This window comes from Schistocerca piceifrons, chromosome 7 (genome assembly GCF_021461385.2).
Source record: "Schistocerca piceifrons isolate TAMUIC-IGC-003096 chromosome 7, iqSchPice1.1, whole genome shotgun sequence".
NCBI classification, from domain to species: domain Eukaryota; kingdom Metazoa; phylum Arthropoda; class Insecta; order Orthoptera; family Acrididae; genus Schistocerca; species Schistocerca piceifrons.
Window position 1 is genome coordinate 514,101,423 of NC_060144.1, and position 24,000 is coordinate 514,125,422.

At 42.7% G+C, this 24,000-nt stretch overlaps 1 protein-coding gene across 1 annotated transcript in view; it reads right to left on the bottom strand.

Annotated features, from left to right (window-relative positions):
* Window positions 1-24,000, bottom strand: part of LOC124709058 — a 187,673-nt gene that overhangs the window by 64,086 nt on the left and 99,587 nt on the right. The window contains exon 3 of the mRNA XM_047240706.1: window positions 14,296-14,435. Within this exon, the coding sequence (XP_047096662.1) occupies window positions 14,296-14,435 (140 nt within the window). The remainder of the gene's footprint in view (window positions 1-14,295; window positions 14,436-24,000) is intronic.

Consider the following 24,000-nt stretch of genomic DNA (forward strand, 5'->3'; position numbering starts at 1 on the left):
GTCATCAGTCCCCTAGAACTTAGAACTACTTAAACCTAACTAACCTAAAGACATCACACACATCCATGCCCGAGGCAGGATTCGAACCTGCGACCGTAGCGGTCACTCGGTTCGAGACTGTAGCGCCTAGAACCGCTCGGACATTTCGGCCGGCATGTAAAGTGGTTTCATTGAGGCTGATAACCTTTAAAAGAAATGGGAGGCATTGAAATTTACTGGCCGAGGAAGTCAAATACAGAAATTTTGTTAATAAAGTATTAGGCTCATCCCTCCCACTAAAAGCATTTTTGTTTTACGAGACTTGTGTTTTATGTTGTTTAAAGTAATAAATATATATATGTTATCGGCCAAACCCGATTTTAGGATGAACCATTCCTGAACCTGCAAGACGTTTTTGATAACTTTTCCATCTTCATACCTCATGTAAAGTGGCTCAAATGGCTCTTAGTACAATGGGACTTAACTTCTGAGGTCATCAGTCCCCTAGAACTTAGAACTACTTAACCGTCAGTTAAACATTTTGAGCTCGCTTCCTATGCAGCCTACATGTTAGGAGAAAAATGAGAATTTTATAGAGCGAGACGCGTTATAAGGGGAGCAACTTACAACTGTAAGTGATGGTAGGGAGATATAGTACAGGGTGAAAACCAGTTTTATCCTACAGACAAATCTTTTAAACGCATCCAGAAACTTAACTGGCGCCCTCGTCGATGCAAAATACCGTTCAAACCAAAGAACAGTGAGAGCGAAGAGCGGTTGAGAGGCGCGAGGGGTGAGCCATATATGATTCGGGGATTCCCTGTTCGTACAAGCAGCGACATGCGTTCCGACTAGGCAAAAATTAGTTCAGACTAGGACGCACCAGTTTATCCTAAAGCATGTAAATTCCAACAATGATAAACCGATTCGACATAGGTTAAACAGTTTTATCCTATGGGTAACAGGCAGAACGAGTTTGACCTATGCAAAATTAGTTCATAGTAAAATCGGTTTTGGCCGGTAACATATTTCTTAAAGGTTTTTCACTCTACTTGTCTGCAGCTAAAGTTACCAAAGTGATCAGCACTGTATCACCTGTCAAACCCACATTTGAAGTTGAAGAATTTGTAAAAAAAAAGCAGTAAACGGAAGCCAGGCCTTCTATCCAAAACAGAAAAAAATCTGTACTTGCTCTGTTGGATAAACCTGCTTTTCACCCTGTATTATATCTCCCTACCATCACTTACAGTTGTAAGTTGCTCCCCTTATAACCAGGTCTCGCTCTACAAAATTCTCATTGTTGTCCTAACATGTAGGCTGCATAGGAAGCGAGCTCACAATGTTTAGCTCGTGGTAGGGACCTCTTCTTGCCGGTTCATGAATGGTCTGTCATGGCTACAGGTAAACGCAGCAGTCGTCAAATATTAAACAATCGTTTTATCGGTTTCTTCTCATTTCCGCAAAATATCCGTCTTGAAAATTTTTTGAAGACAACGTGCCCCTAACACACTGACACCCCTACACGTGATAACAAGTCATACTAGGCAAGAAACGCGCCACGGCCAGACCACGCCGGCCTGCTAGCAGGCGCAAACAACACACCACCCACGTGTCAACACAGCGGCGCCCTCTCTCGCATACTCCATAATAAACAATGTTGCCAACTCTGCGAAACGAAATAAGCAGAAACAAGCTGAAATAAAACAAAGTGTATTTTTGTACAGTTTTATTTTTGTAATAAATACACTATGTAACAGACTAGTGTGAATTTAAATTTAATTCTTAATTTGGAACCTGCTGCACATTACAGTAGCACAAACAACTAACTGCGAATCTATGACACAATCTGAATAACACATGCTTGATAATACAGAAGAGGTCGACTCTCTTATGTAAGACTGCATTGTTCCATTTTTTTTCACAGTGGAAGGGGGAAGAATGTTATTTTTACAACACTTATTGTGGCGTGATGCCCTGTTCACACTTTAAGAATAACATTTACCATCTCAGAACTCAGTTTATTGCGGAGTTTCATTTTAAATATATTCATTTGATACACACTTTTCCAGGTTCTCCATTAACGAGCATAGAAACCAACGTATTAGACGGGTTTGCTCCAGAAGCGTCTCTGTCCTTATGTACCTCACTCCAGAATGCAATACTGTTGGACGTATTGTTCCACTGCATTAGTGACTATTTATCCCGTTGGAGTTAATGGATTCTATGTGAGTTTTGGAGGACTTACGGTCAAATAAGGCAGAAGGGACAGATAACACTCCATCAGAATTTCTAAAATAACTGGGGGAAGTGGCAACAAAACGACTATTCACGTTGGTGTTGTAACACCTCTGATTTATGTATCCCGCTCGATCGGGATCTGAATAGCAGCCCAAATAAATATTAATTAATGTGACCGTGTACCTAATGGGGCTGGCAATCGGATTTGACTGCTACGGAGTTGTTACATTCCATTTTGTCCTTCTCAATGCTGTAATAATGAAATGTCTGGGGACAAGAAGAACGCCAACACAGCTTCACTAATCAAGACCTATATTCGTCTCAAAAACACAAGAAAAAGGAGACAGCCGCTGCCTTCGTCATACATAATTAATTACGGCTAATCTCAGCACAGGCCTCTTCGTTATTCATTATTGTCACACGCAAATTCATTCACTGAAATCCACTATGATGCCGGCGCGGTAGACGCGAAACCAAAAATAACGGCACAGAAATATCACTGATCACTCTCGTAATTGTACTTCTTCACTTTCCCGTATTATTCTAACACAAAGGGGTTAAACCGCGGCGATGGCCACTCCCTTTGTCGGTCAGCCTTGTAATATAGCAACAGGCCTCCACACGGCTCGGCCCGCAACCTGGGAACTACTTCACTCACACTCGCTCTCGCAACCCGACACTATCGATTGTTTGCCCTTTCGACCTGTGCCGAGTGCAAACTTATAGTAAGGGCCTACGGACCCCTTACAGTGTGTAGAATATATGAGTCTGGCGATATACCATCTGACTTTCGGAAAAGCATCATCCACACAATTCCGAAGACGGCAAGAGCTGACAAGTGCGAGAATTATTGCACAATCAGCTTAACAGCTCATGCATCGAAGCTGTCTACAAGAATAATATACAGAAGAATGGAAAAGAAAATTGAGAATGCGCTAGGTGACGATCAGTTTGGCTTTAGGAAAAGTAAAGGGACGAGAGAGGCAATTCTGACGTTACGGCTAATAATGGAAGCAAGGCTAAAGAAAAATCAAGACACTTTCATAGGATTTGTCGACCTGGAAAAAGCGTTCAACAGTATAAAATGGTGCAAGCTGTTCGAGATTCTGAAAAAAGTAGGGGTAAGCTATAGGGAGAGACGGGTCATATACAATATGTACAACAACCAAGAGCGAATAATAAGAGTGGACGATCAAGAACGAAGTGCTCGTATTAAGAAGGGTGTAACACAAGGCTGTAGCCTTTCGCCCATACTCTTCAATCTGTACATCGAGGAAGCAATGATGTAAATTAAAGAAAGGTTCAGGAGTGGCATTAAAATACAAGGTGAAAGGATATCAATGATACGATTCGCTGATGACATTGCTATCCTGAGTGAAAGTGAAGAAGAATTAAATGATCTGCTGAACGGAATGAACAGTCTAATGAGTACAAAGTATGGTTTGAGAGCAAATCGGAGAAAGACGAAGGTAATGAGAAGTAGTAGAAATGAGAACAGCGAGAAACTTAACATCAGGATTGATGGTCACGAAGTCAATGAAGTTAAGGAATTCTGTTACCTAGGCAGTAAAATAACCAATGACGGACGGAGCAAGGAGGACATCAAAAGCAGACTCGCTATGGCAAAAAAGGCATTTCTGGCCAAGAGAAGTCTACTAATATCAAGTACCGGCCTTAATTTGAGGAAGAAATTTCTGAGGATGTACGTCTGGAGTACAGCATTGTATGGTAGTGAAACATGGACTGTGGGAAAACCGGAACAGAAGAGAATCGAAGCATTTGAGATGTGGTGCTATAGACGAATGTTGAAAATTAGGTGGACTGATAAGGTAAGAAATGAGGAGGTTCTACGCAGAATCGGAGAGGGAAGGTATATGTGGAAAACACTGATAAGGAGAAGAGACAGGATGATAGGACATCTGCTGAGACATGAGGGAATGACTTCCATGGTACTAGTGGGAGCTGTAGAGGGCAAAAACTGTAGAGGAAGACAGAGATTGGAATACGTCAAGCAAATAATTGAGGACGTAGGTTGCAAGTGCTACTCTGAGATGAAGAGGTTAGCACAGGAAAGGAATTCGTGGCGGGCCGCATCAAACCAGTCAGTAGACTGATGACCAAAAAAAAAAATAAAAATGTGAGTTGTTGGGACACCACTTTATTCCGACAGTTGTATCAAAGGCTGTTTCACTCTGCCAATGTTAAGTTACAGACAGCAATCAAACCTTTCTCAACATTTGCACATTTCCAGGTAGTCCCTGATGCAACTGTTGTATTGAACTGTTACAAAATTAACACAGCGCTCCTTCATCATTTTCTCGTTTTCTTGGTCGCACTTGCCACCTAGACGTAATTATTCGAAGTTATAGTCTGAATATAGCTTTGGATTTAAATAATCCATCACATTATCTTTCAAACAATTAATCCTTCTTGTTGGAGTAATTACTCGTACTTGTCTCCACAATGATTGAACAACAACTGCTAGGTCTGACAAAGGTTTGTGGCATCCAGGATCCAGGGTGGATTTTAAAAAGCAGGTCATTCTTGGAGTGATTCATTACAATTATTGCTATAATAAAATGTCACATAATGCATAGCGCTCTCTCAGGAGTGAGTTGTTATCGTCAGTAATTTACAAATTTAAACATGAAACACGCTTGTTTTATAATTTTCAATATTCCGTTTCAAGGTAACGGAACACTGAAAATTTATCACAACTTCGTCACCATTATCATTAAATGTCACTTAATAACGCATCAGCTATATAAGCCCTCAAGAGAGAACATGATAACCAAGACAGGAAACAAATATTAGGCAACCAAGTGCTAACGTAATAGATAACGTCGTGGTTTCTGGAGCTGAAAGATTCATGCAAATATTTTTTTCGTGGTAGCGTTGTTAACACGTTCTGGGACTTTATTATGATTGTAATACGGCTATGTTCTTTAATATTCGTTATTTACATTCCGTCTTATTTGAGAACAAAGGAAGAAATAAATGTTTAGCGATTTCCGAGCGTGTGGTTAGGCGGTAATCTGAGATGACAGCTTAAATTGCTGTTACTGAAATGAGCGACAATAAAATTCATACTCTTCCTTCTCACAAATATTTCGCTGTTTGTTTCGGAATATGTGCCTCCTTTCGAGTTTATGGTCAGGCAGGAACCTAAGAGGACAATATAAATCGCTGAGAATTAAACGAGGAGCATTGACATTCATTTTCATCCCTGTCACAAATACTTCACTGTTTATTTACGAATGTGTGGCGTTTTCCGAGTGTGTGGCTAGGCTGGGAACTAAGAGTACAGCTTTAATTGCTGCGACTGAAACGAGCAGCAATAAAATCCATTGAGCCGTGGCGGCTCATATCGATAGTGCCACTCTGGTGGTTTATCTTTCCTGCCGCGGTCAGGGCGGTAAGCAGCGCCCTCTGGGGCCTAACCGAGGAGTAACGTGGAGAGGTCCTGTGGGGGGGGGGGGGGGGGGGGGGTACTCCGGGACGTGGTGGAAGACGGTTGTCGGGTAACGCAGCGAGTGTGGGACCGGACCTATCGCATGGAGATATACAAGTTGGCCCTGAACGGAAGGCGCCGTAGCAAGCAGCGGGAAGCGAGCGTCCTGTAATTTGTGTGAAGGAGTAACGATTTTGCATTGAATGTCCCAGTGGTTCCCGAGAGTTGCGGTGGCTGCTTTCGGAGAAGAGAATTGGTAAGAGATTGTGTCTAAGCTCTTTTCCGTACGATGTTGCTGCCTGCCGTGATAAACGGGTGAAAATCAGGCGCTTGTATTGTCTATACGGGAACTGATGTACATTTGTGATTGAGTCTCACTTGTACTGTGACAATTTAGAGGCGAAAACTGTGGTGGTTTCATTAGGTCTGCTGTGCAACTAAGGGAGTCAGTTATTTGGGGTAACTGAGGGAGCACCATTATGTTGGTCTAAGTGATACATTCTCCACGTTTTGTCTACGGCTTTGAGAATGAAATCGTGGGGGAGTACACGTGTGAGTAATTTGCTATTGTATTGATGGTTATGTTGTAAAGACTGTTCTCTGGTGTGTTAAATCACGCGCTGATTTGTAGCCAATCTAAGCAGAAGTTACCATTGCTACTTGCTTATGTGCTATTGTCCTTATGATTGGCGTTGTTTGTCTTTGATTGTGGGTGTGTTTCCGTTTAAAAAAAAATTACGGCTACTATTCATAAGGGTTGTCTAGTAAGGAAATTGCCTAAGTCTTTATCATATGCTGGTCTGTTTGCCTATCACATTGGTTTTCTATGCAGTACCTGGAGGAATGTGTATGGTGGTTCAAGATTGTAGGCTGACTAGTATTTGAACTGGTGTTGAGCTTAAGGGCGAGATCAGCATCCCGCAAACCCGCACGCTGCGCGTGGTTATATGTTCCGCTATTGGGGAGCCGGCTCTCTGTTCTTGGATTGTGTAAGCATACGCGATGAGTGCATCGCTATAGTTTTTCGCGTGCTAAATTGCGGGGTGTCGGTGACGTCCTAGGGCTAGACTTGTGATATATGTTATGTTGAAAGAGAATTAATTGTACCTAACTTAAGAGAGCTTTTAGTTTGTTTTAGGTTTGTACATGGAATGATGTTATTTTGTCGATTGCGGCGATAACATCCTGTGTGGGGAGATCCTCTGAGGGACTTGTATTGTACTGTTGCAGTGCAGACCATCTGAAACGTACTGCTTAAAACTTGGGACTGCAGCTCTCTGATGTTATATATTACTGTTTAATCTTAAATGTCTTGGATGTAATATGGTTGTTGAGGATTATGTAATTTTGATCGCTGGTTCCTTAAAGGAAGCATTTCGTTTTAAAATATGTGCTCGGTCAGAGCGTGTTTAAATATGACTTTAACTCATCATTCAAATTTTCTAGTCTTACTTTCTTAAAAGGCTTTCAGTTAAATGATTGCTATCTACCTGTTTAAATGTTTGAGTGACTTAAAGGAAAAGAAAATTATTTTGTAATTTGTACTGATTGTTCCTTTTGGGTAATACCTGAGTTATGTGTTCAAGAAATGTGTCTGGTCAATGGTGATGCACTGTCCTATTGCTAGCCTACACCTTCCACTCCACAGCCTATTGAGCTGCTTTGTGTGGATATTGTGTTCAGAACACCCCTCTGACCTGACACCTCATCCATATTTTGCCTTTTCTCAAATATCTGGCTTTTTATTTCGGAATAGGTAGTGACTTCGGAGCGTGTGGAAGGCAGGAACGTAGGAGAACAGCCTAAATTGTTGCGAACGGTTCGACGAGCAATGAAACTCATGTTCTTCTTTGTCACAGTCGACAGCCGATTATGCGGTCGTCAAAATAACGTCGCGTTTGCAGGAAGTGTTGTGAAAAGAGTGTTACCCACTGTCAACGAAACAACGGAGCGTCGGCAGCAGAGATTTTGTAGCAGTTTACGTAGGAAGCTGCAGAACGCACAACTCTGCAATTTCACTGACGACTATCAACCGATATTATATCAGAGCATCAGTGGAAACAAACACCTATAGAGAAATATAATTAAAGTGTGTTACACGAGTTCAAGTCGGTTTTGAGTTTATCTTTCAACAGTTCTCTTCCAGTAGCACCTCAAATTCAAATTATATTTGTGCTGTTTAAGGCTATTTCGGAGTCATAACTTTACGTAATTGTCACATAACAAACTGTGCTGACGTAACAGCTATGCTGAAGGCACTATTTCACTATTACTTTGATAATTCGTGGTCAAAATAAGCCCACAACTTAACTAACGATATTTTGAGGACACTGGGGATAAAAACTGAACAATTTTGCCCTGTTGATACTGTGAACTCACGATATTAAAGACCGTGATCGTTAAGCACTAGGGGCATTTACAATCGGTTAATAACAACTTGATGTGGAAACTGTTTACCGTTGCGTCACTTCAAGCCAGTTTATAATTCATTCCTTAGCACCAACATTAACTTCGTTTTAGTCAGGGATCATTGACTTGTTTGTTGATTGCACTGATTAATAATGAAAGTTTTGTACCAGCTACATCCTGAATACTAATATATCTAAGTTACTAACAGTAATAAGCCAATACGCACCAAATTTACTAGCTTGGTGTAAGAATTTTTGATATAACGAAGTTGCACTGTGTACCGAAATGTCGACCTTACTTAGCAGACTGCAATCCAAAGTTATTTATTGTTTCAACAGAACTTTCAAACTTAACACTTCTATTTTATCTGTCTATGTGTGTCACTTATATGTATGAATTTTTTATGTTACTGAAGTGTGCTCGAATGCCGTACCAGCGACCTCAGTCAGTGTTTCCTAGAAATAGGTGCTGTCTACTACAAAATATCGGAACATATTAGTCCGCGATCGAGACAGTGTGTGCTTAGGGTTGGACAGGTACGCAGCGCTTTAATCGTAACCTTTAAAGGTTATGTGCAGTAAGGAGATTTCAGATATTACAAGTTAAGTGACAAGATGGGGGACGATTTCAGTTGCGTATTTACTTGTAGGGCACGGTGGAAATCATTATAGAAAACGTAGCCGACTGACAATCGCTTCAATTTTTGATAAAACAATCTTAAACGAACAGCACTGTTAAATCGGAGTCAGTCAAAGTAAAGAAGAGGAAGAAGTTGGCACCGTGTTAGTGTGTATTCTGGTGAGCCTGGGACACACACCAACACAGCTTTAGTTTGCATTGTTGTGCTTTTTAATTCAGTGTAATGGCACATTTCCATTGGATTTTAAAACGTGTATTGAAATCTTAATTGAGTGGAAATAATTTTCGTTTAGTGAACTTAGATTTTACTGCTTTCCTGTAGTCAAGAAAAGACCAGAAAAAAGCTATATGGTTGTGAAAAAAGTAGCCAGAGTTAACTCTGGAAAGCTTATTTGGCAACGGTGATCGCAACAGTCGCATCACGCTAGCACGCGGCAAACCAGACTTATTTTTGATACCAGACAAAAACTGCAACGTAATCTTAAAAGTTACGTAACGGTATATATTTTAGAAAAAAAAAAATGGCTCTGAGTACTATGGGACTCAACTGCTGTGGTCATAAGTCCCCTAGAACTTAGAACTACTTAAACCTAACTAACCTAAGGACAGCACACAACATCCAGCCATCACGAGGCAGAGAAAATCCCTGACCCCGCCGGGAATCGAACCCGGGAACCCGGGCGTGGGAAGCGAGAACGCTACCGCACGACCACGAGATGCGGGCTATATTTTAGAAGACAGGTCGCAATCCCACATACAAGGGTACTTCAAAAACTAAGTGGCACTTGTCGTCCCATGCTAAGGGCATTGCGCAAAACGAGTGACACATTGTCAAAAGAAGGTGTTATGTTCTGAATTCGCCGGAGACACGGTTTTGCTGCGGTACGGATAACTGGTGAAACACAGGATGGGATTGATATGGAGCGGCAAGTGGCAATGCACTCCAGAGTTGAAGTAAGCAGGCGGTTTTGGGGTGGGGGGGGGGGGGGGGACGGGTGACGGGGAGGGGGGCTAAATTGCACACAGATTCACAGCGAAATTCTGGCAATGTATGGACCAAACGCAATGTCACTTCCAAATGGTTCAAATGGCTCTCAACACTATGAGACTTAACATCTGAGGTCATCAGACCCCTAGAACTTAGAACTACTTAAACCTAACCTAACCTAAGGACATTACACACATCCATGCCCGAGGCAGGATTCGAACCTGCGACCGTAGCGGTCGCGCGGTTCCAGACAGAAGCGCCTAGATCTTCTCGGCCACTACGGCCGGCCAATGTTACTTCCAGCCGCAGTCAAATACTGCCAACAATCTGACGAAGGCTGATAAGACACGGATATTGCTGATCCAGAAGGAAGGCCATGCGTATCTACCATACAAGACAAGGTCCAGGCAGTCGAGAAACTGATTCACAGCAATCTCACATTTTCGACGATGAGGACGTTCACTAGGACTTAGATACTTTTAAAAAAATCGGGACTCCGATATATCGATTTCAAAAAATATCATTACCGGCCCTCGATATGTCAAAAAAAGTATAGCTGGGAAAAATATCGACGTACTGGCCTATAAAAATATCGACTGCAGGTTGTAGAGCTGTATATTTAAGTATTGATTTATTATTAGATATCGTGTACATCAACAAGCCATCAGCCTGCTTATCCCCATTAAAGCAAAATTTGCGCTTTCACGCTTGGGTAACAGTGGTAATTACATGTAAGTGGCACAATAAATGGTGTCTATTGGATCCGTCATCCGGTTTCGTCACATATCGGATTTGTCTGGAACACTTCATGTCGACTTCCGTGTTTTTTTCATTTATGCAAACGCTGGCGACGTAGCAGTTGTAGTGTCAAAATTGTGTGGTGAAGTTAAACGCTGCAGTTTCTGTTGGCAGCGCTGATTACTTCAGCATTTCGGCTCACAAGTCTCCGCCCACCGCAGAGACCAATCTTGTCATTTAAATTTTTGTTAATCATTTTGAGAAACTGTTTTTGAAGAGCGCCTATGTAAAGAAATAGCACACTGGTTGCGTTTTAAAATTGTTTATTGACGCAACTGGTGTACTTTTTCTTCATATCGGAAATCTTGTTACTTCACTCACACCGCCACCCCTTAGCGCAATCGGACTTCTTGTTTGTGCAGCTTGTACTTGCTTCACCCAGCGAAAGAGAGAGACTGTACGTGATGAAAGTACAAAAAATAGTAAGACTACTTCACACAGTGAAAGGAAAATTATGTTCCACCATAATTTCAATAGAACAGTTTCAAATATTTACCAAAATTGCCAAAAAAATAAAAAATAAAAAATATTAGCATTCGCGATTGCCATTTCGATATCGATATATCGATAATCGCAGAAAGGAATATGGCCGATATAAATAAATACATTTTTTGGAAGAAATATCCATATATCAATATATCGATATTTTATCAACAACCCTGGTTCACACAGGAGTTCTCGAATAGCTCCGTGACGAAAGGGTGGATTTGCGTGTTCGAGGAATTGAATGATTGGAAGAATCCTAAGGAAATGCAATCCGAAAACAAAGGAAGTAGGTTAGAGTACGCTTGTTCGCCCACTGCTTGAATACTGCTCAGTAGTGTGGGATCCGTACCAGATAGGGTTGATAGATGAGATAGAGAAGATCCAACGGCGAGCAGCGCGCTTCGTTACGGGATCGTTTGGTAATCGCGAAGGCGTTACGGAGATGATAGGTAGACTCCAGTGGAAGACTATGCAGGAGAGACGCTCAGTAGCTCAGTACGGGCTTTTGTTAAAATTTCTAGAACATACCTTCACCGAAGAGTCAAGCAGTGTATTGCTCCCTTCTACGTATATCTCGCGAAGAGACCATGAGGATAAAATCAGAGAGATTAGAGCCCACACAGAGGCATACCAACAATCTTTCTTTCCACGAACAATACTAGACTGGAATAGAAGGGAGAACCGATAGAGGTACTCAAGATACCCTCCGCCACACACCGTGAGGTGACTTGCGGAGTATGGATGTAAATGTAGATGTAGATGTAGAACGTTCGGACTGTTGTTTACAGAGAGTTGGTCGCTCTGTTTGAAAATAGCGTCAAGAATCCCTGTCACTTAAAAGTGTAGCGCAGCATTCAGTAAGATAAATTTTGGAAATTTGTGGTAAGTTCCTATAGTACGAAATTCAGTAAGAGTTACTTGGCCTGCCATAATTGTAACTTCCTTTTTGTAATACAATTGCGTAGGCTTCCGCGGCCAGAATCAGTCGACATAAAAGACTTCTGGGTGTGGTACTGCGTCATAATGTATAAAACTACTGCTGCCAGACCCAGACCCAGACCCAGAAGAAGGCCGCTGCAACCGTGGCCGAAACGTTGGTTTTTCTCCAGTAGCAGTAATTTTATTCCTTTTTATAGTTTCCTCATAGATACGTACATTATCAAGTAAATGGCTTAAAATTTGAATTTTTCAGATGCACATACATTTTAGCAGGATATTCGGAAAGTAAGTACCAATCGGTCAAGAAATGGAAACCACTGTGAAAATCTAATAAAGCTTTACTCATATGTGTTTGACAGTGTCTCTAGTATGCCTGTCGGTTACATCACTTCGCTCTTTTCAGTTCTTAGTGCATGGTGAGCACATAAAGATGCGTAGAAAATAGTGTCTCCTGCTAAGTATGAGGTCCTGGTGAAAGATTTCGCCTGATGTTATGCAGCCCACAGTACAGAACTGTCATACGGTTCCTACTTCGTGACAATGCTCGGTCGGAATCTGCAGGGGCAATGAAAATGCACCTGCAGAGTTTTCGATGGGAAGTGTTTGATCACCCGCACTACAGCCCGTAATTGGCTCCCTCTGAGTTTCATCTCTGTACACATTAACTTTTGCCTATGAAGACACCATTTTCGCACAGACAAGGCGCTATAGATGAGCGTAGAGAATTGGCGGGAAGCACAGGCGGCTGCCTTCTGTGACGAGGGTATTGGAAAGTTGGTACAACGCTACTACAAATGTCTAAGTTAGAGTGGTGACTATGAAGAGCAGTGGTTGGAAGATGTAGCTAACTGTTGCAGATAAAATATTTCTGATTATCACAGTGGTTTCCATTTCGCGGTCAATCGGAACTTACTTTCTGAATATCCCTAGTGTATCCTTATTGTGGAAAGTGCAGGTGTAAGAGGTACTAAACGAAATTTGGTATGCAGGACAAAACAAGTCTCCTTTTAGCCGTGTTGTATGTACTGTCCATACCTGTCTCTGTAGTCTCTGACAGGCTGGCGGCTGTTTGGTGCTTCGGCATCTCCACATGGGGCAGCGAGGTGCGCATCGGTTGTACGAGGAGCGTTTAATAAGTGATGCAAACACTTTTTTTCGGGTCGTTTTTATTGTGGAATAATGTTAAGTATTGGAATATTATTATTCCACACCATATTATTCCACAATATTTTGGCTAAAACACCCTACTTTTTAACATGCAACGGACTTAGGCAACCTTATTGGGAGGCCCTGTATGCCCACATGGTACCACTCAACTGGTCAAAATCGGAGCCATCGTCTTGCTGCATCAATAACTACTCCATCATTCAGGTACTGCTACCCGCGTGGTTTATCGTTCGTGGGGCAGACAGGTAGAAATCGGAAGGTACGAGATCTGGGCTTAAGGCTGGATGAAGAAGAGCAGTCCAGTTAAGTTTCGTGAACTCTTCTGGGGTGCTCAGACTTCTGTGAGACCTTGCGTTGTCGTGGAGGTCACCCGTCGATCACCTCGAATGCGAACGTCCGCTCATTCGGTCACTGCAGGAGTCACAGCTGCTTGTGGCAGATCGGCACGCAGAAGATCGGACTAGTTTGCGCGACATTGTTACGATAAATGGAAATGTCGTGTGGCTAGGGCCTCCCGTCGGGTAGACCGTTCGCCTGGTGCAGGTCTTTCGATTTGACGCCACTTCGGCGACCTGCGCGTCGATGGGGATGAAAAGATGATGATTAGGACAACACAACACCCAGTCCCTGAGCGGAGAAAATTTCCGACCCAGCCGGGAATCGAACCCGGGCCCTTAGGATTGACAGTCTGTCACGCTGACCACTCAGCTACCAGGGCGGACATTGTTACGATAATGACAGATGCCTCGCCCAACGACTCACAATGTTTCTTTCACCACAAGGTTTCCGTAGACATTCTGCAAGCGACCATGAATAACTGCGATGCTCTGGTTTTCCGCCGAAAGAAACTCAGTGACAGGTCTCTGCATGGGACGCACCACCACTACAGACGCCTTTTCGAAGGCTACGTATGGCGCCATCATCCATCAGAATTTCATGACGCTATAGGGGCTGAAGATTGCGCATTTTTTCGACCGAAATGAGCCTATAAAAACGTGTGTTGCATTGCTTATTGAAAGCTCTTCGGTTAAAGGGCCAGCGTGCGCTCCTTAGACAGAGGTTTCTTGGTGGAAGTGGCTTGCTGTGCAACGAGGCACTACGGCTTGTGGTGGGCCGCGGTGAGCATTGTGGTTCCACGTTACAGCTGGGGGATTGGTTCGCCGAGAGGGTTCGCTTGTGGACGTGCAGCGGACGTGCTTACCTCCGGCGTGGTCGCTGCTCCTCAGTAGCAGCCATTGCTCGCTGCTTGTTCTGGAGGGAGTGCGCGGTTCTCAAGCAGAGGCTCCAATTACTCTGCCAGCTCTGATGACTGAATTGCGACCGCTTGGCCTTGCGCTGTTTCTGCAAGGATTTATGTGTTTTATTTGGTGAGCTTCTGGCTTATCATTATCCTGTGCTAGTGAGGGTCTTTAACCCCTGTAGTATACGTCATGTTCCGTCATCCTGGTTCTCTGTAAATTGCACTGTGATTCCAACTCTTCACACTTTGCGTTAGCGTTCCGACTATGTTATGATCAAATTATGTGAATGAGTTACTTCTTTCTTTCCCATGTTCGGTGTCGTCACGCAAGCAGGTTTGTTTGTGAACAAACTTTTGTTAAATCGTTATTTATGGATTAGTGCCTGAGTAAACTGTAGTTGTTGTTGTTGTTGTGGTCTTCAGTCCTGAGACTGGTTTGATGCAGCTCTCCATGCTACTCTATCCTGTGCAAGCTTTTTCATCTCCCAGTACCTACTGCAACCTACATCCTTCTGAATCTGCTTAGTGTATTCATCTCTTGGTCTCCCTCTACGATTTTTACCCTCCACGCTGCCCTCAAATACTAAATTGGTGATCCCTTGATGCCTCAGAACATGTCCTACCAACCGATCCCTTCTTCTGGTCAAGTTGTGCCACAAACTTCTCTTCTCCCCAATCCTATTCAATACTTCCTCATTAGTTATGTGATCTACCCATCTAATCTTCAGCATTATTCTGTAGCACCACATTTCGAAAGCTTCTATTCTCTTCTTGTCCAAACTATTTTTCGTCCATGTTTCACTTCCATACATGGCTACACTCCATACAAATACTTTCAGAAATGACTTCCTGACACTTAAATCAATACTGGATGTTAACAAATTTCTCTTCTTCAGAAACGCTTTCCTTGCCATTGCCAGTCTACATTTTATATCCTCTCTACTTCGGCCATCATCAGTTATTTTACTCCCCAAATAGCAAAACTCCTTTACTACTTTAAGTGTCTCATTTCCTAATCCAATTCCCTCAGCATCACCCGACTTAATTAGACTACATTCCATTATCCTTGTTTTGCTTTTGTTGATGTTCATCTTATATCCTCCTTTCAAGACACTGTCCATTCCATTCAACTGCTCTTCCAAGTCCTTTGCTGTCTCTGACAGAATTACAATGTCATCGGCGAACCTCAAAGTTTTTACTTCTTCTCCATGAATTTTAATACCTACTCAGAATTTTTCTTTTGTTTCCTTTACTGCTTGCTCAATATACAGATTGAATAACATCGGGGAGAGGCTACAATCCTGTCTTACTCCCTTCCCAACCACTGCTTCCCTTTCATGTCCCTCGACTCTTATAACTGCCATCTGGTTTCTGTACAAATTGTAAATAGCCTTTCGCTCCCTGTATTTTACCCCTGCCACCTTTAGAATTTGAAAGAGAGTATTCCAGTCAACATTGTCAAAAGCTTTCTCTGAGTAAACTAACAACTCCGTAAGTTATGTTCTGATTGCGACCAGTGCAAATGTAACAATTTACCTTTTTTAAACTGGCGTTTAACTTGTTTAGCCGTAGAGGCGTTACATAATTATCTTGGTACTATTTTGTTTGCTGCCTCAAATGTTAGTCAAATTGATTGCAGTTTTCGAGGCTTCCAGTGATAAAATTAGCTCCCGTACTGATAAACTTAGTTCCATTTAATACATCTATTACGTATTGCACTAGTATTTAAAGATTGTGCTGTAATGCAGGTTTACTGCAGTGTACTTTAGTTGAAATCGATGTACATTTTCTATTTTCCAATAGTTTGGTATTCCTGAACTTAAGTTTTAAGAAAATTTTGTTAGTATTGTTTTATTTTTAATTTAACATTCAAATTTCATTGGTTCTTCAAATTTTATGTTCATAATTGTTCTTTGCGGAGGTTCAGTTAAAAGTTACTAAAGGGCTTCCATGTTACTGCATAGTTATTGTAAATTGACGTTGAAAGTAAATTTATGTTTAAATTATGTCCATCACCATACCATTCCACCACTTAGCTACATGCCGTTACAACCTTGAATGACTTCGACAAATGTAAAAGAAGTTTCCGGTGTAGGCCAGCGAAGTTATCGTACATGTTGTATGTCAGTCATCTTGTAGACAACACTAATAATAACCTCAGTCTTTTCGCTGATGGCAATTGTCTATAACGAAGTAGTAACTGACAAAAGACTCAAATATTTAGTCAGATATTGATCAGACTACAAAGCGGTTCAAAGTGGTTTTCAGAAACATAAAACTGTAGTAGCCTAAGATTATAATGATTATAATGTTCGCGAGGCAAAAATCGGACCAGTCTACGCATGCTCATAGCTCGGTGTAACAACTTGAGGGAATATGAAAGGGAATGATCTCACAGGCTCAGTAGCAGGCGAAACACGACATAGACATCTGTTATTTGGTAGAGCCCAGGAAATCAGGGGTATCAAACGTAGAAGGGCAGAACGAATCGTAACAGGTTTTATTGGCCCTTGGGATGCTGAAAAATTTGAACTAACAAACTCTTGAAGTTAGACTGTCATGCGTAAGCCAACTTAAAAAGTCTGCTTACACTTTTAAGAAATAGTATTAAGTGAGGAATCTGGGAATATACTATAACACCATACATATCTGTCTAGTATGGAACATCAGTAATTACAGTATGGACAGAGGTGTTTAAATAAGCGTTCTTCACGCGTTCCGTACGCGAATTAGAAGCATCCTGTGCCATGCATTTTACAGTACCTTGCAGACCGTAGATTCACTAATTAACTTTAACCTGTTGATCTTCATACACACATAAAACTTCACACATATTCTATCAAATAAGACTCTGTCCTTTTTTTGTGTCCAGCACGTTTGATTTTCCGACTCGACCCTGCCAGCTTGTTGGATGTAAACTGATGCGAGTCGATATTTTGTAGGCATGGATCTTTTGCTAGCAAGTAGCCCCTAACCTTGTCCGTGGCTGAAAAGTCACTTCCTTAAGATGATTTTGCATGTCGGCTAGCCACCGAATTTTAGTTCTTCAGGTTCCGCTAACGATGTGGAAGACTTTTATGATTAATAGAGTCTTCCATTCGTGTTGTATGCCCGCAAAATTTTAGACCTCTTTTCCGTACAGTGGAAATAAATATTTTGATCAGGAAATAACATTTTTCTGAACTTTTGCGCATAGATACCGTCTTGGATATAGGGTTCGAATACTCTGTGCAATATCTGTCGTTCCATTTTCTCCACGACATCAGTGAAGATGTCTGAATAGTATAGTGTGTATTTGGAGAACTGCTGTCCCATATTAGCGTAGTTTGGTTGAAAGTAATTTATTGTTTTAGATATTCCACGTGATTTTGTAGGTTTCACGGAATTCATTTGTTTCAGATTTATTCCCTCTATTACATTTCCAGCGTTACCGATAATTTCATAGTTGAAGTGTTTAACTGGAGTGATGTTGCCATATCTCGTCGTGAAGGATTACAGTGTTGTACGTTTGGCGTAAATATACTTTGTTTACTCGTAAGATAACAACAACAGTCCAAAAGGGTACCGAATCATTACTCAGAAGAAGAAGAAGAAGAAACGGTTCTGTAGAGGTCACACATGCACAGATGCAGCCTTTATCACAAAACAGCTGACAGACAAGTGCCGAGGAGTGTATCTTCAAGCGGGCATTGTATTCAATGATGACAGCGAGGCATTCGACGTGGTGAAAGGAAGTAGAATACTGGAAAGTTGCGGCTTTCCAGAACACCTCCTATAAGATTTTAAAAAAGCCAGTACATTTTCATTTTGTTAGGTTATTCCTACGACGGGAACTCAAGGCCTATGAAATTTCTAACATACAGAAGAATGACCTATTTAACGTCTTAGATTGGGGCACTCAAACAACTTCTCACAGTGGACCAGAGTTTTACACATCCATGTTTTCGCTTCGCACGTTAAACAAATAACGACTATAATGAAAACGTTATAAGTAATTAACACAAGTGCAATAACATTTTTGTTTGTAAAATAAAAAAGCTTTTCTGAAACCATTCTTTTCAAGGTCGCGGGCTTTCACAAAGCACAATGCATCAAAACAGCCGGCCGGTGTGGCCGAGCGGTTCTAGGCGTTTCAGTCTGGAACCGCGCGACCGCCTCGGGCATGAATTTGTGTGATGTCCTTAGGTTCGTTAGGTTTAAGTAGTTCTAAGTTCTGGGTAACTGATGACCTCAGTTGTTAAGTCCCATAGTGCTCAGAGCCATTTGAACCATTTTTGCATCAAAACAAAAGCAATAGACAAAACCTGACAAGGAAAGCAACCCATGATGATATCAAAAGACTTTCATTTACATAAGTGAGATGATATCACAGAGAAAGTGCCAGAAAGTGGAAGATAGCGTTTAGACTCTACCAGAACACTTCAGAATCCGAACACCTATCTAATCTACGCTAAATTCAGATACTACGGTTTCGCAATAAAACCTCAGTGTTTTGAATGCAACGGATACAATGGCCAGAAAGGAATAAGGGTAGTAACCTAATCAAAGACTGTCATTAACTGGCGTGTTGCACTGAAAGCCACTTTGTTTTACTGGGTATGATCCTATTGGCAGTGGCGAACACCTTCCTTCCTCCGATCTTGGAAACGACTAGCCCCGCCATTTAAGGAGTACCCATGGCTTAACGTTGACTTCAACTCACGGTGTAGCTTGGAATTTTTTCACAGTAATAAATCATTGCCGGAGATGTCCCATAAGGGACACAAAAAAATCACAGGACCGGTGATTACAGAGAGTGTTAACACAGGAACCTCGTACTGAAAATTATCCAACAAGCTGGTGATTTTTAATTGTTTCGCAGTGCACCTGAACTCTAAAGAGATTTGTTTCCAGAACGAATTTTCAGTCTGCTGCAGAATGTGCGCTGAATTGAAACTTCATGTTGGATTAAACATTTGCTTATCGCGGCCAAGTTTTCCATCGACTCTTCTATTCAAGCACGACTCACAAACCCCTCCCCCGACAGCTTTACTACAGTCTGTACCTCTTCTCCTACCTTCCAAACTTCACAGAAGTGCTCCCATAAACATTGTACGCTATAGGCAAAGGTCCCACGTTAAATTCCCAGTTCCACACACACTTGTAATCTGCCTACACTGCGCTGCACAAGAAAAATTCAGTCTGGAAACCATCCCTCAGGCTCCAGAGTATTCTTCCTTCCAGGAGTGCCAGTTCCGCAGGTCGGGGTTCTAGATTTGTTACCGGCAGATTGGCATCGGGAACTCAAATGGGAATCGCTGGAGGGAAGGCGACGTTCTTTTCGAGGAGTACTATTGAGGGAATTTAGAGAACCGGCATTTGAGGCTGACTGCAGAATGCTTCTACTGCCGTCAAAGTACATTTCGCGCAAGAGCCATGAAGATAAGATTAGAGAGGTTAGGTGCAAATGGCTCTGAGCACTATGGGACTTAACATCTGAGGTCATCAGTCCCCTAGAACTTAGAACTACTTAAACCTAACTAACCTAAGGACATCACACACATCCATGCCCGAGGCAGGATTCGAATCTGCGACCGTAGCGGTCGCACGGTTCCAGACTGAAGCGCCTAGAACCGCTCGGTCACACCGGCTGGCTAGAGAGGTTAAGGCTCTTACGGAGGCATATACAGGGTGTTTCTGTAAGAGCGTGGAAAAATTTAACAGGACATAGAGGATGCTCCTCTGAACAATTAGAGGCAGGGAACCTGGGGTCAGAGAAGCCAGCTTATGGAGATGAGCACTTGATGGTGTGACTCCACTACAGAGTAAGGGTTTTCGTCATTTCACACGAGGTTTTCCTGTTTTACGAAATACCATCACGATCAAAGAGGCCTCCTCAGTAAGCAGGGCGATTTGGAGGAAATATGGTCGATTAATCCATTGTTGGAGCAACCACTGACGCAATGCGACCTTTGGTGCAAAGCAGGTCACAAGCATTAGATGGACTCTTTGCGGGTGATATGTGTATAATTGTTATTCGTGGAGTACTTGCCACACGCTAGTATGTGTAGCGCCCCACGACAAGTATTGTTCAGTGCAACACGTTTCAGCACCTCCTGTTTGAAATTGGGTGAGCAAGCGGTCCACATGTTGCTAGGTCCCTCGTTTCTTCTTTCCAATCAACCAGTCTCCCATATTTGTCGATCGAGAGAAAGCCCATATCCGAGTTGCGAAACTGCACCGGTACTGCTTCATCTTACTGTACTGTACGTCTCTGAATAGCAGCAAGCAATGAATGGGTCTGTCGTTGATTCATATCTCGTTCTGTCATGGGACAATTTCCTTGCACTAAATAAAGAATATACATGTAAATAAATAGCACAGTAATCCTAGACAAATCGGTTGACAAGTTTACTTCCTTACCTCCTTAAGGTGGCTTCTCCGACCCCAGGTTCCGTACCTCAGATTGTTCAGTGGAGCATTCTCTGTGTCGTGTTATACTTTTGCACGCTCTTATTCGATTGGGATAGTAAAGGAAACGAGTTGTAGTGGTGTAGGGTGTCCCTCGCCATAAACCGCACTGTGGCTTGCGGAGTATGTAGATGTAGTAGATCCGTAAGATATGCTGAAGAACTTCTGTGGCGTTTGGGACGTAGGATATAAGGTAATGGCGGAAGTAAAGTTGTGACTGGCGGTTTGAGTCCTCCTTGAATAGGTCAGGCGGTAGAGAGCTTGGTTCCGAAACGCAACGGTTCGAGGCATTTATCTGCCAGATAGTATCGTAGAGATTCGTTGTTGGCAACATGCTACAGTCGGAAAGTGACAGCTGCAGTCATTATGTGAACGTAAGACCTGAAAACGATTTGTATCGTTAATCATTGTTTGGATAAGTTTGTGTAATTAGAGACAAACTTCATATTTTCACAACCGTGTTGAATATTTTGACCCCAGTGAGCTGCATCTAGTCACTGCAGGAAAAATTTCGGTCCATTTAATTGTAACTATTTATAAAATGAATGAAATTTAGAAAACACTATTTTGACAGTAGGGACTAGTGACTATCGGATGATTCACCTCTCCTAGTTTGCACTTACATAACATTCCAATAGGATGCTCGGAGATGAGTCATGACAATGTATCCATTCTCTGTCCATTGGTTCTTAATCGTTATTTATTTATTTGGTCTTAGGCAGCTAACGGTGACAACATTAGTAATTTGAAAGGGATATGTAACTATAATTATTCATCCCGTTTTGGGGTTCAGTTTATTTCATTATTAGCCTCAGATGTAATTTCACGTTTGATGATCGACTGGCAGTGTTACTGTGGTCCTATGGAATAAAAATTAAAACAAGAATAGATTTGTTGTTAAACTGTAAACAAAGATGTTAGATGGTCTTACTTTGTACTTGTAAATATTTATAAATAAATTATGTCAGCAAAAGCTCCGCTAAATTTATTACAGTTACGCCCTCCCCCCCCCCCCCCCCCCTCACCCTGCCCAAAGATGTCTTTTGACCCGCAGTATTTCTTGGATAGGGCAGCTACACCAGTTAAAGCTACCATCTTGGTGAGGCACAGTCAGTTTAAAGGTATATTTCCTTGAGAGAGAATGCTTGTGGCTCGCAGATGTGGTGGTTTATGTCACAGTACATCATTCATTTTGAGCATTTAGAGCATCTTATTGCAAGCTATATTAAAGTGAAAGTAGGCGGGGGTGCCACGTCCAAAAACAGAAAAATATTTAGCTGGACATTTTGCCCTAAAAACAAGGCTAACTATTATAAACAGAAAGAGAGTCAGTTTGGTATTTCAGGTCGTTTAATAACAGTCAGTTGCAGTCATTTTTTCTGAGGTCAACCTTAAACGTACTGAAACTAAAATATCAGTAAACAGCGTCATCATTTGGCAGTTATGATAGCAAGTATTTGACCAGTCCTAACCGCCGTCTGCTTCACGTCTGCTGTGCAGCGAGCTACCTTAATTTAAGTATTAACTGTATTTTTCTTACTTGTCGCTTTTTCTTCCGTGTGTTTTTGCTTTTAGGAACCTTTATTTGTCGAGTGCTATTAACAGTGTTCCATAGATTTCGTGTTAGTTTTGAATACAGTCAGAGAGTCCCTTTAGTCAACCATTGTGTCAGTAGTGCTAGTGTTCGTTTACAATACAGTCCAGAGACAGGTAGTGCTATTTTCTTTGTTTTCTACAAGAAGTGGCTAGCAATCACAGTTTAGTCAATAGTCAGCCGCCTTTAGTGAATTAGCAGTCTAGTTAAAAGTTGATTAACTCTCTACATTAAATTGATTTCTTAGGATGGATAGGATGTGTGACTGCTGTGTACGGACGCAGGAGGAGCTGGTCACTGTCCGCGAACAGCTGAACGTGTTGATGGCCGCGGTCAGCCGTCTTCAGGCTGCTGCCTCGGAGTGTAGCGGCAGTGGGGAGTGGTGCGTCGCAAGGTACACACCAGGTGTTACATGCTTCACCCACTGTCCCTGCTGTCGAGACATCTTCGCGGGTACCGGGCGCGGTTGGGCCACCCTCTCACCAAGGGGAGTGGCGGGTTCAGCGGCGTTCGCGGTGCACGAGGCGGAGGGTAAATGTGGAGGCTGGCCGTGTGGCATCGCCCGCTCTGCCTGTGAGTGGACATGTGGCCGCTCCTTCTGCAAGGTCCAAGCAGGCACACGGGGGGAGGGGTTTATTAGTTATTGGGAGCTCCAACGTTAGGCGGGTGATGGAGCCCCTTAGGGAAATAGCGAAAAGGTCGGGGAAGAAGGCCAGTGTTCACTCTGTCTGCTTGCCGGGGGGTCTCATCCGAGATGTGGAGGAGGCCCTACCGGCGGCGATAGAGCACTGGGTGCACCCGACTGCAAATTGTTGCTCATGTCGGCACCAATGACTCCTGCCGTCTGGGTTCAGACGTCATCCTCAGTTCGCACGGGCGGTTGGTGGAATTGGTGAAGGCGGAAATCCTCGCTCACGGGGTGGAATCAGAGCTAACTATTTGTAGTATCGTTCCCAGAACCGATCGCGGTCCTCTGGTTTGGAGCCGAGTGGAAGGCTTAAACCAGAGGCTCAGACGATTCTGCGGAGATCTGGGGTGCAAATTTCTCGACCTCCGCTATCGGGTGGAGAAATATAGGGTCCCCCTGAATAGGTCAGGCGTGCACTACACGCCGGAAGCGGCTACAAGGGTAGCGGAGTACGTGTGGAGTGCACATGGGGTTTTTTTAGGTTAGAGAATTCCCTCCCTAGGCCCGACAAGACGCCTCCTGAGACGCGGCAAGGTAGGAGTAGGCAAAATGCAAAAGGGAATAACAGTATTAATGTGCTAATAGTAAACTGCAGGAGCGTCTATAGAAAGGGCCCAGAACTGCTCTCATTAATAAACGGTCACAACACCCATATAGTACTAGGGACAGAAAGTTGGCTGAAACCAGACGTAAACAGTAATGAAATCCTAAACTCAGATTGGAATGTATACCGCAGAGACAGGCTGGACAGTGAAGGAGGAGGCGTGTTTATAGCGATAAGAAGTGCAACAGTATCGAAGGAAATTGACGGATATCCGAAATGTGAAATAATTTGGGTGAAGGTCACGGTTAAAGCAGGCTCAGACATGGTAATTGGATGTCTTTATAGGCCCCCTGGCTCAGCAGCTGTTGTGGCTGAGCACCTGAAGGATAA